The following is a 16,314-nucleotide window of genomic DNA, read 5'->3' on the forward strand; positions in this document are numbered from 1 at the left end:
AAGCGGGAGCAGTGTCTTATCTCTTTGGGGGCGCTAGTGATTCCCCCGAGGGTTCTTCACCGTGTTGTTTGTTGGTTTACTCTCACTTGAGGGCACAAACGACTTGTGAAAGGCTTTGAATTGTAATTTAGATGGGAATTTAGAGGATAATCTAGGCATAGAACAGACTTCCATTACTAAAAGTGAGAGTTGAAGGATTAAGGCCATAGATGGAAATGTTTTCCATCGATTCAACCATGCCTCGACATCAAGATATCCCTATAAAACCACACTAATCCAAGGTATGATGTCCCGACCTTGTAGACCTCTTAAAAATGCTTTATTTATGGACAAATCCTTTTGACCTTCTCCTGCAGTGAGTGTATCTCCAGCTTCGACTAGCCATCAGTCCACGAATCTACTATTTAAGCAGCTTCCGAGTGCCAGAAGATCTCACAGTTTAGCGAAAGATCGAAAGAGCAGCAACATACGATGACGACAAACAAGTTTCTGGCAGCTCTAATGGCACTCTGCGCCATAGGTAATCATCAATCAATCTGTGACAAAAGTGTGCTTGGAGATAACCTAATCGTAATCTCTCCCTCCTTTGCAGCTCTCTCCGCTGAGGCCCTGAACATTGAGCCGCGCAGCAGTTGGGGTGCAGTGGCTGCCCGTTCGCCGGCCAGGATAAGTGGCGCCGTGGATTATGTGATCATACATCATTCGGACAATCCCAATGGCTGCTCCACTTCGGATCAGTGCCAGCGAATGATCAAGGCCATACAGACGGACCACAAGGGCAGGCGAAACTTCAGCGACATTGGTTACAACTTCATTGTCGCCGGCGATGGGAAGGTGTACGAGGGACGAGGCTTTGGCCTGCAGGGCTCCCATGCCCCCAACTATAATCGCAACAGCATTGGCATTGTATTTATTGGAAACTTTGAGAGCACCAAGCCATCCTCGCAGATGCTGCAGAATGCCAAGGATCTGATTGCCAAGGCCAAGCAGGGGGGATACCTAAAGGACACCTACACGCTGCTGGGACATCGCCAGACCAAAGCCACCGCCTGCCCGGGCACGGCGCTCTTCAATGAGATCAAGACATGGCCCAACTGGAGGAGCATTTAAGAGGGGACTCTCATCAGTTCTTTATTAGTTTTAAGTTTTCTGCTAGAATACATTTTGTACAAAGAGAAGCACTCGGATCTCTCTATTCTATGGCTTTGGCTGCCAGCGCGGCCACTTGCGTAGTTCGTCCAGGAGCTGGCGCCCTGGGCAGGCAGTGGCCTTCGTCTGGCAGTGGCCGACGAGGGAATAATTGGGCAGGACCTGGCGCCGCTGGACTGCAATTGTGATGAGTGTACGCGCTGCCTGTAACATCTGTGGCGAGGGCAGGGTGCCTACAGGAAGGAGAAGAAGGAGTATCAGAGATTAGCGAGAGCCTCAATGGGAAGAACCGATCCCAACGTACGCTGGAAATTCCCAATGAATGCCACGCCTATCGACTGGCTGTTGTAGTGCGGTGAATGCTCTCCACGAATGCCAAAGCCCAGGCCCTCGTAGATGCGTCCATCGCCGCCAATCAGGAAATTGTAGCCAATATCCCGGAACTTTCTCAGCAGATGCCCCGTTCGGATCTGCTGGAGAGCCGCCTGGCAGTGCTGGGGCGTGTAGCAGGGCGCACTAGCCGTATGATGGATGATGATCAGGCGCACGGGCACCGCAAGACGTGGCATGCGAGGGGACAATGGCTGCCGGCACCAGGCTTGCCGAGGGACAATCTGAGCAAAGGCACAGCCAGCGAAGGAGAGCAGAAGAAGGAGTGGGAGCTTCATGGTTGCTTCTTCATTGATTGATGGAAACGGGAATCGTTGCTCTATTTATACTCGTAGTAGTACGCCCCCCAACAGATTCGATTCCCTTTTGTTGATTCAGCTGCTGCTTTCAATTGCTTGGCAGCTGCCTTCAGTGGTTTCAACAAAATGCAGACGCCGGAGCTTTTGTCTTCGTGTGGATTCCGCTTGCGTCATCGTCATCCCTTTCAGAGCCCATCTATAATCGAAAGGTTTTTGCATTACAAATCTGCCCTTGGGCGGTCGATCGGTGGGTGGTGGCCCAAACATGGCATCCGATCCCCCTAAAAGGGCAACTGCATTTGAAATTCAAATCCATCGAGCGATGCACTGTGCAGTGGGTGGTATATAAGCCGCTTGGTTGAGGCACGAGTGGACAGTGACCAGCGATCGAGTGGCCCAGGCAGTTCCTCCATCTCACAAAACACACCATGAAGATCGTAAGTTGGAAGGATATATCGAAAAGATCTAGCCCTGATCTACCTCCTTATCTATTCTCTTTCAGCAATTGGTATCCATTTTGGGGTATCTCCTGGTGGGATGTGCTGTTCTCTCCGAGGCCAGCTTTGTTCCTGCCACTACTCTGGGAGTTCCCGCTGCAGTGGCTCCCGCACTGGTGCCACCTCCCACCAGCTATCAGTTTGTGGCACGCAATTGGAATCGTTTCTATGTGCCAACATCCACTGGTGTGGCCACCTATCACCCACCAGCCACAACGTACTACAAGTACAGTGGTGGCTATCCAGCGTATCCAGCATATCCTTCTGTCTATCCATCGGCCTATCCCTCGGTCTATCCTGCGGCATATCCCTATGGCTATGGCTATTACCCCAACTATAATTATGGCCATGGCTACAAGAGTGTCTGGTGATCATCGAGGAAGCATTCATTGATAATATTGTGATAATATTCAACACCAAATCAACGTATTATAATACAAATATACGAGTATAACCCATCTATTACACACCATACGAGTGATGACTGTACTGTTGGGCAAGGGCCAGAAAGCCGCGACCAAACCAAAGGCAAACGTGGGCCTGCTCTTGACACCATTGTGGAATGTGGTTAACCATTTTGTACTTTTATTTGTTACGGGGAAAATCTATGAAATGGAAATGAGTTTTACCAGGTTAAAAGAAGAATGCGCCTGGAGCAATCAATCGTGTGGGCTGGATCTGGAATCGAGAAGCTGGAAATGGTGGAGCATTCAGAGCAGCAACTCCCGCAGGACCAGCGGCCAGGAGACGTCCGGCAGCAGGCGGACCGAAGGCGGCATTGAACTGATTGAAGTAATCCAAACGCTGACTGCTAGAGACAGCCAAAGGAGCAGCACCCAGAGGAGCATTAACCAAAGGAGCAGCAGCACCAAATGGAGCCCCAGGAAAAGCAGCGGCTCCAAAGGGGACACCAACAAAGGAAGCGGCGCTACCAAAAGGACCACCAAACGGTCCATTTGTGTAGGCAGCAAAGGGAGCAGCAGCAGATCCAGGAAACACGCCAAACGAAGAGCCAGACGCTGCGGGAAACACTGCAGGACCCACGGCTGGCATCGCTCCGGCACAGGCCAACATCAAACCCAGCGACAGAATCACCAACTGTGGAGGCACAGAACGAAGCCTTTAAGTTCTAGCCGGGGGATTCCGATGACAAAATCCCACTCACCATTTGCTGCATTTTGATTTACTTCTGCGTCTGTGAGCACGAACTGACTTATGTCTGGGACTCAATCGATGGCTCGGTTTTATAGTTGGCCAGAGCTTCAGACCGAGAAGGAGACCAGAGAGCTGGCTAATTGCCGCTCCAAATTGTCACACATTTGGCTACGAAAATGGGCCCAAAATTACATACATGCCCTGGCAAAGAGGTAACAAAATTTGCATACGATCTGATATGGCTATACGTGTTGTGTTACGACATTCGGATGTGGCTTTGCACAGATATTGGGGTTTGTGGGTGAAAGATATGGTGTGAAAAGTGGGAGAATTATCAGAAAGATGTGAAAAGAGATTTTTCATTCTTTCCTGAATCAATCAGAATATTATGTAAATGCTAAATAACTAGCAGACCCGGCAGAGCATTTGCCACAGCACTATTGCCGTGAACTATTCGGATTCATGAATGAATAATGAGCGCATGATTTCAGGAACAGGTTTGAATCTGGATCTGTGCCAATGAGCAAGCCATTCAACGGTTCCGGAGGTGTCTCAATTATAGCTAGCTGTACTTTTTCCCGATGAGTTATGCCACGTTGTGACTTAGTTTAAATTTAAGCGCATGAAAATGTGAACATTCCTGGTCCACAGCACAAATCATTAATTTTGGATGAGCGGAATATTCAATATCTGGTTCGTACTCGAATGCGAGACGAAGAAAAGAAGCGGGTTTCAATGCTCGATGTATTTGTTGGCGTTATCCAATCCTCCGTTCCAATTGTCTTTGTTGATTTCGTTCACCTCGTGCCATTTGTGATTGAGAATCACCCAATTGCGACATGCTCACACGCACATTTTTGGTATCTTGTTGGATTCGTTCGCATGTTCTTTCTGCTCTACCATTCCGCATGTTTCTTGCTTTATGCGTTCAACCACAAAACCCAAGGACAGGAGATTCTTCTGTATGAGATACGATGCTTTAAGCATCGCTGGAACTATGTGGATCCCTGAGGGAATTCAATGATTTGTATCTTGAGATCTTCTAGTTATTTCCACAGCAACGAAAAATGCAAAGGAACTTGAAAAGTACCAGGAACTATTAGAAAGATACTACGAGAATATTTGATACTCTTTCGTTTCTTCTAAGAGAATTATCGTAAATGGCTTCTACTCGTATAATCTTCCATACGTTTCTGATAGATATTAATAGGAATCTTCCATCATTGTAAATGTTTAACGATCCTTCAATCCTGATAGCGCTTATCTGAATGATTGTCGCGTGACATGCCATAGTGCCCCTCGGTTGGGATACGCATGTAGCAAGCGTTGGCTTCTCACCAATTCAATAGATACATTTAGACGCAGTAGAGAGGTTGATAATAATAATAACTATTGTATTCGTATAATTGCATTACATATAAGTATGTATTAATATTAATATTAATATTAATTATGGTTTAGTATAATATGTACGATATAGCTGCTTAGGGGTTCCTGGGGGGAAGGACTTGCTTGATCGTTCAGTTTGTTGTCAGTTTGTTCGTTCAGTTACGTATAAATATGTGTGTAATATGTATGTAGGATATCATATATTAAAAAAACCCTTCTGATGTGCCAAATCGAGTGGACATCAAACTAATTTTAGTCGTTTTTTAGTTATTTAACTAGACACTCAATCGAATCATACGATTTATACATATATGTACGAGTATGATGTATAGGATCGTATTATTTCTATATCCTATATGCACTTTGGATAAACTTTATACGAAGGGGAGTGGGCTAAGGGGGGTTAAAGGTTTAACGGCTAGACATTTAGCATAGGCATTTGTTTAGTTGCTTTTCGTTAGTAAATCCATCGATTTATTGATGATTAAAGTGCCTCCTCTGAGTATTCTGCAATTTGTTCGCTTTTTTTTTGTTGGAGGGGGAGGGGCGTGGGGCGGTTGTTTATGGGAGGAGTAACATTAACAAACGTTTTCGTTTCTTATATACAATCTCTGGCTGGGCATGGGACATGGGACATGGGGCACGGGGCACGGGGCATGGGGAGTGAGCCTCAAAGCATAGTCCCTAGAGGGTAGGGAGAGACTCTAGCGAGATTACAATATTTTTGTATGGCAATTGGGAGCTTTTGACTAGATATATAGCATGTGTGTGTGTGTGTGTGTGTGTGTGCGTGTGCGGATATATCGTTACTGGCGATGCTCCTACTCCTCCCTCTACTCCTCCTCCTCCTCCTACCACAGCACATCGTAGTCGAGGACATGCTCCGAGGAGGCAATAATCATCACCTTTACAATATCATCCACGGCACGGGTTACCCTCCACTTTTTGGGATTCCTCAGCACTTGTAATGTGGGCTTGCTTTTGGGCGGATCCTCCTTGGGCTCATGCTCATGCCAGGGACTCGTCGAAGTGGCTGTCGTCTTCATCTCCGGCAGGGAAGGCATACCTCGGCGTAGGGCATTGAGGCGCTGCTCCTGGTAGTAATTGTTGAGATTCGTTAGGTAGCAAAAGTCCGAGTCATTGACCACATCGATCTCTGCATAATTGTGACCATCGATGCTGTCCCGCTCTGGCTCTCGCTCCCGTTCCTGTTCCCGCTCCCTCTTCTGCTCCTGCTCCACGCCAAGTCCCAGACCCAAGTCTGGTCCCATCTTCGGGGCCATGGCCTGGGCAAAGAGTTGATCAAATCACATATTTTCATCGAATTTCGCAAAGTTCTCATTCTCGTTCCATTGGAATTTATTGTTCGCAGTGACTGCGGCCTCTCCATCATTGTCCTTCTGCTGGTCCTGGTCGGGTGACTTGAAGAACTCATCATCCTCGAAGGGATCCTCTTGCTTTTTGGCAAATATATTAACAGATTCCGATTTCTTGATGAGCTCCTGCCGCTGTTGCAGCTTTGTGGTGCGCATATTTTGTTTTCTGGTCAAAGCAACAGATCCTCCAGCTGCTGCTGTGGCGCCACCTCCTCCTGCACTCGTCTGCTCCTTTTCAAAGTCAAACGAGGCCTTGGCAAAATCGTCCTCAAAGGCAGCATCATCGAACTGCGAGATCTTGACATTATCATCGAATCGCAGCTTTTGGGTTATGGGTGGCGTTGAAGTCGCCGGAGGATCCATCTCAAAGTGCTCCCTCTTCTCGCCGCCCTTCTCCGAAAAGTCATTGGAGAAGCGAAACAGAGACTTGGAGCCGCCACTGGCCACGCTGCCACCCGAGATGGGGCCCGCGGGCGTTGAATTACAGCTGGAGGCCGTGCCAGCGGGCGCTGGCGGTGGGGAGCTCTGATTGAAGTCCGATTCGAAGCCATCGTCAAAGTTAAACTTGCCACCGCCAACGCCTGCAGAGGACTCCCCGCCGCTGCCCAGCATGCCGCTGCTCATCAATCCGGCGGGCGTGCTGCTGGCATTCGATCGGGGCGTCGGTGTGGGCGTCTGCTCGTAGCTATCCACAAAGCCATAGTCACTGTTGACCCCCGGGGGGGCTACGGCACCTCCGCCGCCGCGAGAACGATTCTGCGTTGACTGCAGCTTCGACAGCGTGGGATGTCGCTCCATTTGACGGCGCTCGCTCTCCAGCATTCGCTGGTGCATCTCGTGGCGCCTGCGATTCAATCGCTCGAACTTATCCTCATCCGTAGGCGGCTCATCATCCGCATAATCCTCATCATCGTCATCGTCGTCGTCGGCCACATCGTCGTCGTCCACATCCACATCTTTGCGCTGCTGCATCTGCTTCTGCAGCTGCTGCTGATGGCTGCTCATATAATCGTAGTTATCCCGAATGCCACGCCCACTGCCGCCCACATAGCGAGGGGGTGGGGGATTCACAATCGAGGAGGAGCCAGAGCCAGGGCCAGGGCCGCCAACAGAGGCCAAGTCTTTGGCACTGCGTGCACGAGTTTTCTTGCGGAATCTAAAGGGGGATAGAATCATATGTTTTTAGGCCTTCTCTCTCTCTCTCTCTCTCTCTCTCTCTGTCCCTGTCTTGTTACCTTCTCTCTTTTTCCCCATCGGAGGGGGTCTGTCCCAAGGCCACGGCCCGACGACTCTCCGCCAGACGTCGCTCTGTCTCGGCAGCACTTGCCGGACGCTTCCAGGACTTTTGGCCAGGCAAAGCAGGTTCTGCAAAATGGAAATAAAACGATTTTATGAGCCCCGATGAACGAAAGCTTTGGGGAAGGGACGTACCCTCGCCATCCCAGGGACTGGAGCCACTGCTCTTGCGCAGTCGCTGGGAACCGCCAACGCCGCCACCTCCTCCTCCGCCGATGGGCAGCACCACGTCGGCTCCCAGCTGACTGGGACGCTGCAGACTCCTCACCGATGCACGCTCGCGCTGCTGGAAGTCCTGCTCCGAATCCTGTTCGTAGTCAATGTCCCCGCTGATGCGCAGCTTCCCCGAGGTGGTGGTGGGCTTCCTCAGGGAACGCGTCTTCATTTGCTCGCGATCCCGTTCGCCCCTGTCGCGCTCTCGGTCCACGCCCCCACGATACTCGTCGCGGCTGTCGAGGCTTCCGTACACATCGTTGCCGCTGCCAAAGCTACGTCTGCGCCGCGTGGCGCTCTCAAAGGACTCCAGGCTCTCGCGATCGAAGGACTTGCGATCCCTGTCCCTGTCCCGCTCCCTCTCCCTCTCGTACAGATAGTCGCCTCCTCCTCCGCCGCGGCCACTCGATTTGTAGGCCATGGGCGAGCGTCCACCGCGCTGCTCCTCGTACACGTTCTCGTAGTCAAAGTCGTAGCTGGGACGCGCATAGTCCCTGTACTCGCGCTCCCTCTCGCGCTCTCGATCGCGGTCCCGCTCTCGCTCCCCCCGATACTTGCTCCGCAGCTGCTGCTGCTGCTGCTGTCCGCCCCGCTTGTCCGCGTACATGGGTGGCCCATAGCTGGAGCGCTCGTAGGCGCTGCGCTCAAACGATCGGCCACTCGATCGCACTCCTTGTTCGATTTCCTGCGGCGACCAGGTGTGATGTGTGGGATGATGATACCAACTGGGGGAATCTATAAGGGGAGAGGAGCGGAAAAGGTTAAGGAGGATAAAGGAAGAATCCTCACAGACGGAGACTCACCCAGATCAAAGTTATCCCTGCTGCGGGAGAGGCCATGCTTGAACTTCCTTTGCTGCAGCTGTTCTCTTTCCCTGCGAGCCATCAGCTCTGCATCGTAGCTGTGCCAAAGAAAAGGAAAAGGAATAGGAAAAAGAGAATCCATCAGTAATCCGCAAAGAAAAGGCATCGATTGCCCCGCACTCACTCGTAATCCTCATCGCAGGAGTTCATTCTTCTGGCATGCCTCATATAGTAACCATGACGATCCGTCTGCGGCTGTACCTGCGGATGTGGCATTTGCTGCCGTCTCTTCAGATACTCTGGCGTCTCGTCGTCCCAAGGACTCAGATCCCTCGACGAGGACGAAGTCTGATGGCGCTCCTTCTTGGCCCAACGGCGCTGCTGCTTCGACCAGCCATCGTCGCGGGGATCCGAGCTGCACGGCGACTCTGCGGTGTCCTGCTGCGAGGTATTGGAGGCAGGCGGCGGCGGCGGTGGCAGCGTGAGGCGTGCCTTGCCCTTGCCCGTGGCCTTGGGGGAGTCAAAGGTGGCCCACGATTGTTTCTCTCTTTCGCGATCGCGCTCGCGTTCGCGTTCGCTCATCATCTGCTTGGTGGCGGTGTCTATCAGCTGAGAGACGGCCGACAGATGCGATGGCACGGGCGAGGGCTGCAGTGCAGCTGGCGATTGCGATTTCTGTAGCGGAATGGGCGAAGTGCTGACATCGTTGAACTGCTGCTGCGAGGGCGTGTGCACGCCCAGACTCTGTGCTCCTCTGGAGGGTGCCGCCGAGGAGGTGGCCGGAGAGAGGCGCTCCCGCGAGTCCAGCGACAGATTGGAGATGGCGCGATGCATCAGCTCATCGATTTCGATGTCATCTTTCGCACTGCCACTGCCACTGCCGCCTCCTGGGGGGGCCGTCAGCACAGACAGGAACTTGTGATCCTGCTTGGGACAGCGGAGAGGCAGCGGAACGGAGGAGGATTCCTCCTCCAAAAGAGAAGCAGGAACCACTGCATCCAGCTGCTGTGTGGAGGTGGACAGCTTCTCGTACTGATCCTGTCCGCTCACCGGCTCCTCTCCGTCCTTTTCGTTGCTGTCCATGCTGCTCTCTCCCCCCGCATCTGCATCCTCGTCCTCGTCATCGTCGTCCACGGTCAGAGCAGAGGACGAGGGCTCTGCGGGGAAGCCGCGACTGTCCACAAGGCCGTGCCGATCCTGCGGATGCTGCTGCTCGGCGAGTGGCAGGTCCATGATCTGCCGCAGGTCCTGATCCTCGTTGAATTCGTCACTGAATTCGGGAAAGTCCTGTAGCAGATCCTTCTCCGGCGGCGCCTTGGAGGCCTGCGCCTGCGCCGGCGGCTGCGGCTTGTCGAAGAGATTCTCCACCAGAATGATGTCCCTGAGGGCGGCATAGCGATCCTTGGCCTGGGCCACCACTTCGGTGATTTTTGTGTCGATCTTTGGCAGCGGCGGCGGCGGGGCAGACGGTGGCGCGGTTCTCGTGCCAATGGAATCGATCAGCGGAATCTCCGTGTGCGCCTCCAAGCCCAGGCCCAGGGAGGACGGCTCTGGCGCCGCCTCCTGCTCGTCGACGGGGGGCGGCGTGAGATCCCCCATGAGATCCGTTTCCTGCTGCTGCTGTTGCAGCTCCTGGTCGATGATCTCGCGAAAGACCGCATAGCGATCCGCCGAGGGCACAGCCACCGCTGCAGCCGCCGCCGGTATCGGAGCCTCGTTGAAATTCGCAAAGTTCGCCTCAAAAATGGGCGCCTCCTTGGGCGGCGAGGACACTCGCGCCGTTGCTTCGTCCTCGCCAAAGGTGTCGTCAAAGGAGGCCACAAAGGATGTTTGCTGATCGAAGCTCACTTTGAACACCGCCGCAGAGGAGGAGGAGGAGGCTGTGGCGCTGGCGGCGGCGGCGACTGTGGCTGGTGGTGGGGCGACAGGAGCCGGAGCCGCGGGGGCAGCCAGGGATTGGCTGGTCTTCTCGCTGGACGACAAGTACTCCGATAGGTAGGACGTCAGCTGCACAAGGGTCATTGTGCTCAGCTTTGTGGCGGGAACATTCAGCTTCACGGCCAGATCATCAATTCCCAAAGTGAGCAACTGCGTCAGCGTGATGTCAGGAGCCAGAGCGGGGCCTGCCGGGCCCTCGTGGGCTACTGCCTGCGCCAGGATCTCCGCCTTGTTCTCGTAAATGTCCTGCGGCCTTCCCAGCGATTGCTGCCGCTGGGGACGCGCCCTGGCCGTGGACGATGATGCTGCCGATGATGCCTGATTCGGAGGCGGCAGCAGTGGTGGCGGCGGTCCCAGCGGCATCATATAGTCATCCTCCGTCTGATGGGGCTTCCTTGGGCGGCCGGGACCCGGAAAGCAGGCATCCGTGCGTCCCACGCGACGCGAGGGCAATGGAATCGGCGGCGCGTCCGGCAGAGAGTGCGCGAGGGTGCGTCGCGTCGAAGAGGAACTGCTGTTCAGATACTCATACCGACCGGCAGTCGGCGGAGCGGGACTCGGCCGGATCACCAGGTCGCTGAACTGTTTCTTGGGCGGCAGTGGCGGTGGCCCAGAACAGGGGGCCGAGTCCGGACGAGGCGGGGGCTCCGGGGCAGCCTCCGTTTCGCTGAGGGAATCGCTCTCCTGCAGGCGCCGCATATTGACGCTGGAACCGATCTCCGAGGAGGAGGAGTCGCCGCGCTTGGAGAAGCCCCTCGCCTGGCCAAACAGATGCGGCATCTTCTTGTTGCTGATGCTGGAGATGACATCCAGGGGTCCCCCTCCTCCGCCTCCGCCTCCGCCCAGAGGATTGGGCAGCGAGGAGGCGGAGACAGTAGGCCGATTCCTCACGGTGCTCATCTGCTGCTCCCCTTTCTCCGGGGGAAGCTGCACTTGAAGCGGTCCATTAAAAGCGTTGCTCCTGGCTCCGTCGGGTGCAACTGGGACTGCGGCGGCCACTGCGACAGCCACGGGGGCAGGTGCATCGAACTCGAAGGCATCCAGCTTGGCGAAGAGATCACCCTCCTGGAAGGGATCCGGGTCGCTCTTCTTGCGCGTCGGCGAGAAGGGATCGGTGTCGCGGGGCAGCAGCACCGGATTCGCCGTCTCCTGATGATCCTCCAGCGTCGTCGTCGCGTTGATGGAGGACGGCAGCGGTTCTGTGGTATAATAGGTGGACCCACAGGTGGGGGGATAAGTGGGTATTGGCGGTGGTGGTGGATTAGTGAGGGGCGATCTTCTAAGCAAAAGTTTCAGCTTTGCGGACGAAAAGTCTTCGGCGCTGGCGGATAAAATGGGAAAAGATAGAGCGGACGTGGGAATGGGAGCAGGAGCAGGAACGGAGGTGGGATTGGTTGTGGGTGTGGGTGTGGGTGTGGGTGCGGGACCGGGAGCGGAAGCGGCGCTGGAGCTGGTTAGTAGCAGGTGGTGATGGTGGTGCTGCTGGTGGCTGCCGCCCAAGCGGCCACTGGTGGCTGCAGCGGTGGTTAGTAGCGGATCGGAATTCCCTGCGGCGGTGCAAGTGCATTGATTAGAGTTATTCTGTGGCTGTGGCTGTGACTGTGACTGTGGCTGTGACTGTGGCTGTGACTGTGGCTGTGCCTGTGACTGTTGCTGGTGCGGTGGATCGGTGGTGGTGGTGGTAGTGTTGGATGCTAGTGTTTGATGGTGGTGGTGTTGGTTAGTACCTGCTGTGATGTTAGTAGCTGCTGTGGTGGTGGTCATGGTAGCGATGGCAGTGGTGCTGCTGGCACCACCCGCACCCGCACCCGAACCCGTTTCCTCTTCCGTGGAAAAGAGACTGCCGGTGTCCAAACCCAAACCGACGGCACCCGCACCACTGAGCTCCTTGAGCAGCTTCTTGGGTGGATTCTTAAGCTCTTGGAAGAAGTATTTCTTATCGACATACGGCCGGGTGCGACCGGTGCCCAGCGGATCCAGATCCGTGAATGCATCTGCAGCAGTAGCATAATGGAATAACACAGAGAAAACGGATGGAATACAGACAGAGGCAGAGAGAATGCATCTCGAATGCACTGGGAGGCACAAGACTCCTCCTCCTCCTCCCCGAATGGAAGAAGGCAGACAAATCATAATCTTTGAGAGGGGGAGATCTACGGTGCCAGAAAGTAAGTTTTCTACCAAAAACAAAATCAAAAAAGTGGTTCGGGAACACAAAAGATCTATGAAAAGAAATCACAGAGAAGGAAACTCTATCCTGCCTCTTCTGCTGTACGATTTAAGGTTAGATTTGGCGGGATACAAGGATACTCGTATGGAGCCACGGAAAGAGCTGCCTGTGCGACGATAGGGGAGATAAAAAGGATCATATATGTAATGTGTACAGGCTAAAAGGAGGAAAGAATAACTTAAACCAAGGATTTCAATCATTTTTGAATACATCTGTGAACGAAACAAAGGCCTGGCAAGAACCTAAACTAAAGACTTCGATCAATTCTTTGTGGTTCGAGAATCGTACATCTCTGATCTATGAAATGCATCTTTGACAGAGAGACAGAGAAAAGGCGACAGATCTAACCTTAAACCTACTCTACGAAAAACCTAAAGTTAAATCCGATCTATGGGGAAGAGAAAAGCTGCCAGACGTATTGCAGCCCATAGATTAAGTTTCAGTTCAATTGATTTGACCCTTGAATTCTTTCCGATTGTGGCGTTCCCTTTTGTGGCGGCATGCCATCGCTTGCGAGTACAGCATCTGCCCATTACAGCCACTCCCATCGTGCCTCACAGACAGCTCTTTCATCACTTTCAATGGGGATGACGACATACAAATCCTACAACAAAGCAGAGGAGAGACACTCTCCTCTCCTCTTGCTCTCTCTCTCTCTCTCTCTCTTCTCTCTTTTGGGACTCACCCAGCGACATGATTGCTGGCTCCTCTGCTGTTGCTGTTGCTGTGCCCGTAATGCCCGCCAGTCCGCCCATGTCGAGATCCGCCAGAGACGCAGATGCTGTAGCTACTGCTGCAGCGGACATTTCCGTTAACTGTTGCGTGGGCGTGGCCGTGGATTCGCTGGCCGCCAGAGGAGCCATCGACAGGACAGCGGCCACCACATTGGTGGTGTCAAAGACATCGTTCTGCTGGTCCAACTCGTTCAGCCAGCTGTCGTCGTCATTGTCCACGCCAGAGGCCTGACTGGCAACGCCCGGGGCTGGGGAGGAACGCACCCCGGGAGGAGGAGGCGAGAGGATGGCATCCAGGGCGGCAGCAGACTCGGGTGTCTTCTGGGGCTTGTGTCGGTTACGGCCCGATTCAGGCGGCGGCGGCAAGATGCTGTACGATGGCACACAGATGAAGGAGTCCCCGAAGGGATCGTCCTCGCTGGCGGATTTGGCCAGGCTGCCGGGATGCCCGCCGCCGCCGCCGCCACCTCCGCCGCTGGAGGGATGGTGCATGCCCGGCTCGCTGGGCGTAATCCTCTCCATTTGGGTGATGCCGCGCTGCAGGGAGGTCAACTCCTGCTCCAGATCCACCAGATCCGCCACAGATTCGGGAGAGATCTACAAGAGCGGGGCAGATTAGTAGAGATCATGGACATATGGAGTGGTTACTTCTTTGGCTGCTGCTCCCGAAGTCTTGGCCACGTCCAGATTGACGCCCAGCCGCGCGGTTCCATTCGAGTAGGCATCCTGACCGCAGAGGGAGCTCAGGGTGAGGGAGTGGCCGCCACTGGCGAGATCTGCATGACCCGCTGCTCCAGCTCTCAGTGCGGATAAGGAGGCCAGCTGGCTGGCGTGCTCATGCAGGGACTTGCCCTGGATCTGCTGGCGGGCCATCTCGATCTCCTTCTTCTTCAGCTCGAAGACAACCTGAAAGAGGTCGCGCATGGCCAGCACCACCTGGCTGGCCGCCTTGTCCGTCTTGATGCCAAAGAACCGATGCCCGCTGTCCGGCGAGCCAAAGATGTAGCCGAACGCCCGCGAATCGGTCATGTCCTGGGCGATGAAGGATATCTTGTGCACCGGATGGTGATACAGCGAGTCGCCTGTTTTCTCGTCCCGCAGCCTCAGCCCGTCGATCGTCACATGGATGGTTATCCGTTGCTTGTGCTCCCCCGCCGCACGGATGGCCATCTTGAGGTCCTGCAACGCCTCCTGGCACATGCGATCGCCCCGGGCCTCGCCCACTTCCAATATTCCAATGAGTTTGGCCTTGAATTGAACGCCATCGCCGAAAAATCGTCCCGGATCATTGCGATCTGGAAAATAGAATGCGCACAAGCGTATATGTACATATATAAGTCACGTGTGTGTGTGTGTGTGTGTGTATGCGATTCAGATTTTTGTTTGCTTTTTTTTTGCGCTAACGTTTTGCGTAATTTGTTTCCTCTGCCGCGCTGCTGCTGTGGCTGCTGCCGACGCCGAAGGTGCTGGCCAGAGAGAGATTTGAGGAGGCTGTCGACAGCTTGGAAACCAGAGATTTGACCATCTTCTCGGATCGAATCCTGAAGGAATCGCTGATCGCACACTAACACAGCCTCACAATCTTAGCCAGAATCTGCATGTTCATGTGATATTTTCATGGCCCACACACACACAGACACACACGAAATCAAGAGCGGGAAGAACAGAATAGGACGGGACGGACGGGTGCACACAATGATTTTTCGCGACTTTATGTATGTTGTTGCCATACAATTAATTAAATTCAAAAAAACAACAATATAAAAAAAAAAACAAGAGACAACAAATAATGACGACACACACACAGAGGCAAACGAGAAGCACCCGCCGCTACCGAAAACGATCCGTGATCATGGAATGAATGAGAGCGATTGAGAGAGCGCTGCCCAGCCGCTGTTGTTGCTTTTGGACTTTTGCCGCAATTTGTTTAACAAATAAACAAACACAAATTTCACTCTATTATTTTGTGATTCTCATTCAGAATGATAAAAAACACGACAGTCTCTCAGTGTCACTCGGACGCTCTCTTTGTTGTTGTCTTGAGCATCGGCTACCACCTGCCAAGGTGCAGTCAAAAAAGGTGAGGCTCAGTCACGCTCTCCTGGGGTGCCTAATTTGGCTTGGCACTCCAATGGCCGGCTTTTTTGAGAGCGCACTCGTGCAATGACGCACCCTAGGTAGAACACACTTTGCACCTAACGAGAACATTGACGGCGCAGCAGCTGCCAGGGGGACTAGGCACGTTCAATCCGATCGATCATTCATGATCACAAGCACCATTCTCACGTTGAATTTTTAAAAGTTATACACTCGGGACTACTCACATTTACAAGGACTCGTTTTCTTGCGCAGCGTCTGCATGGTGCTCACAAAAAGCAGATTGGCATTCGGAAGACGTCTAATGCTGATGATTGTGCCTGCTCCTTGCTAATAGGAGGGGTGAGGAATTTGAATCTTCTTCTTCCGTTCGTTACTTTCCTATCGAACGCAACTGTAAAGCTCTCGTTCTCTTTGTTTACACTTGTATTAATCGTATCCTTTGCTCTCGCACGTTTTGTTGTTATTGTGCCACTCGGCCGATACTACGCGCCGGCATTTAATCGTAGTACACACACACAAACACGTACAAGCCTCCCTCCCACCTAGCCACCCACACAAACACCGAATGTGATTATTGATTTTTCAATTGTGTGGGTGTTTTCATTTTCACTTTGCCTACTTTAAGGCGTCGCTAAAGTCCTGTAAAGCATACATAATGGTAGCATGATTTTTAAATTTGAGTTCTCCCCACTAATTGGAAAATGTCCCTGTCTAACCACAAAAATTCGCCAGAGAACAAAGACAC

General features: G+C 53.2%; 6 protein-coding genes across 8 annotated transcripts; 2 read left to right on the top strand and 4 right to left on the bottom strand.

Moving 5' to 3' along the window:
• Positions 1 to 408: 408 nt before the first annotated feature.
• Positions 409 to 1,181, top strand: LOC108152886 (peptidoglycan-recognition protein SB1; the record flags this gene model as incomplete). Its single annotated transcript, XM_017282525.2, has 2 exons — positions 409 to 520; positions 593 to 1,181. Coding segments are annotated over 2 exons (630 nt in total), but the record flags the coding sequence as incomplete, so codon positions are not given.
• On the bottom strand, positions 1,106 to 1,849 carry LOC108152887 (peptidoglycan-recognition protein SB2). Its single transcript, XM_017282526.2, has 2 exons — positions 1,454 to 1,849; positions 1,106 to 1,382 (listed from the first exon to the last, which is right to left on the bottom strand). The coding sequence occupies exons 1-2, from the start codon at positions 1,815 to 1,817 to the stop codon at positions 1,198 to 1,200; spliced, it is 549 nt and encodes a 182-aa protein (XP_017138015.1). The 5' UTR covers positions 1,818 to 1,849; the 3' UTR covers positions 1,106 to 1,197.
• A 327-nt stretch (positions 1,850 to 2,176) lies between these two features.
• LOC108152888 lies at positions 2,177 to 2,807 on the top strand. The gene is made up of 2 exons (XM_017282527.2): positions 2,177 to 2,275; positions 2,341 to 2,807. Exons 1-2 carry the CDS (start codon positions 2,267 to 2,269, stop codon positions 2,704 to 2,706), a joined length of 375 nt encoding a protein of 124 aa, XP_017138016.1. The 5' UTR covers positions 2,177 to 2,266; the 3' UTR covers positions 2,707 to 2,807.
• A 76-nt stretch (positions 2,808 to 2,883) lies between these two features.
• LOC108150901 (cuticlin-2) lies at positions 2,884 to 3,447 on the bottom strand. The gene has a single exon (XM_017279210.2). It carries the CDS (start codon positions 3,407 to 3,409, stop codon positions 2,969 to 2,971), a length of 441 nt encoding a protein of 146 aa, XP_017134699.1. The 5' UTR covers positions 3,410 to 3,447; the 3' UTR covers positions 2,884 to 2,968.
• Positions 3,448 to 4,876: 1,429 nt separating this feature from the next.
• LOC108152337 lies at positions 4,877 to 6,255 on the bottom strand. Its single transcript, XM_017281599.2, has one exon. It carries the CDS (start codon positions 6,160 to 6,162, stop codon positions 5,731 to 5,733), a length of 432 nt encoding a protein of 143 aa, XP_017137088.1. The 5' UTR covers positions 6,163 to 6,255; the 3' UTR covers positions 4,877 to 5,730.
• On the bottom strand, positions 6,161 to 15,830 carry LOC108152336 (protein disabled). Of its 3 annotated transcripts, XM_033386283.1 has the most exons (9): positions 14,874 to 15,516; positions 14,118 to 14,764; positions 13,421 to 14,066; positions 12,233 to 12,499; positions 8,752 to 12,052; positions 8,568 to 8,665; positions 7,687 to 8,499; positions 7,491 to 7,620; positions 6,161 to 7,411 (listed from the first exon to the last, which is right to left on the bottom strand). In XM_033386283.1, exons 1-9 carry the CDS (start codon positions 14,992 to 14,994, stop codon positions 6,187 to 6,189), a joined length of 7,248 nt encoding a protein of 2,415 aa, XP_033242174.1. In that variant the 5' UTR covers positions 14,995 to 15,516; the 3' UTR covers positions 6,161 to 6,186. The 3 variants fall into 3 exon arrangements, with proteins under 3 accessions (XP_033242174.1, XP_033242175.1, XP_017137087.1); XM_033386284.1 differs by lacking the exons at positions 12,233 to 12,499; positions 14,874 to 15,516 and adding an exon at positions 15,794 to 15,830 and having other exon boundaries at positions 6,187 to 7,411; positions 8,752 to 11,704; XM_017281598.2 differs by lacking the exon at positions 12,233 to 12,499 and having other exon boundaries at positions 6,187 to 7,411; positions 8,752 to 11,704; positions 14,874 to 14,994.
• Positions 15,831 to 16,314: the final 484 nt, after the last annotated feature.

This window comes from Drosophila miranda, chromosome XR (assembly GCF_003369915.1).
Source record: "Drosophila miranda strain MSH22 chromosome XR, D.miranda_PacBio2.1, whole genome shotgun sequence".
Classification (NCBI taxonomy): domain Eukaryota; kingdom Metazoa; phylum Arthropoda; class Insecta; order Diptera; family Drosophilidae; genus Drosophila; species Drosophila miranda.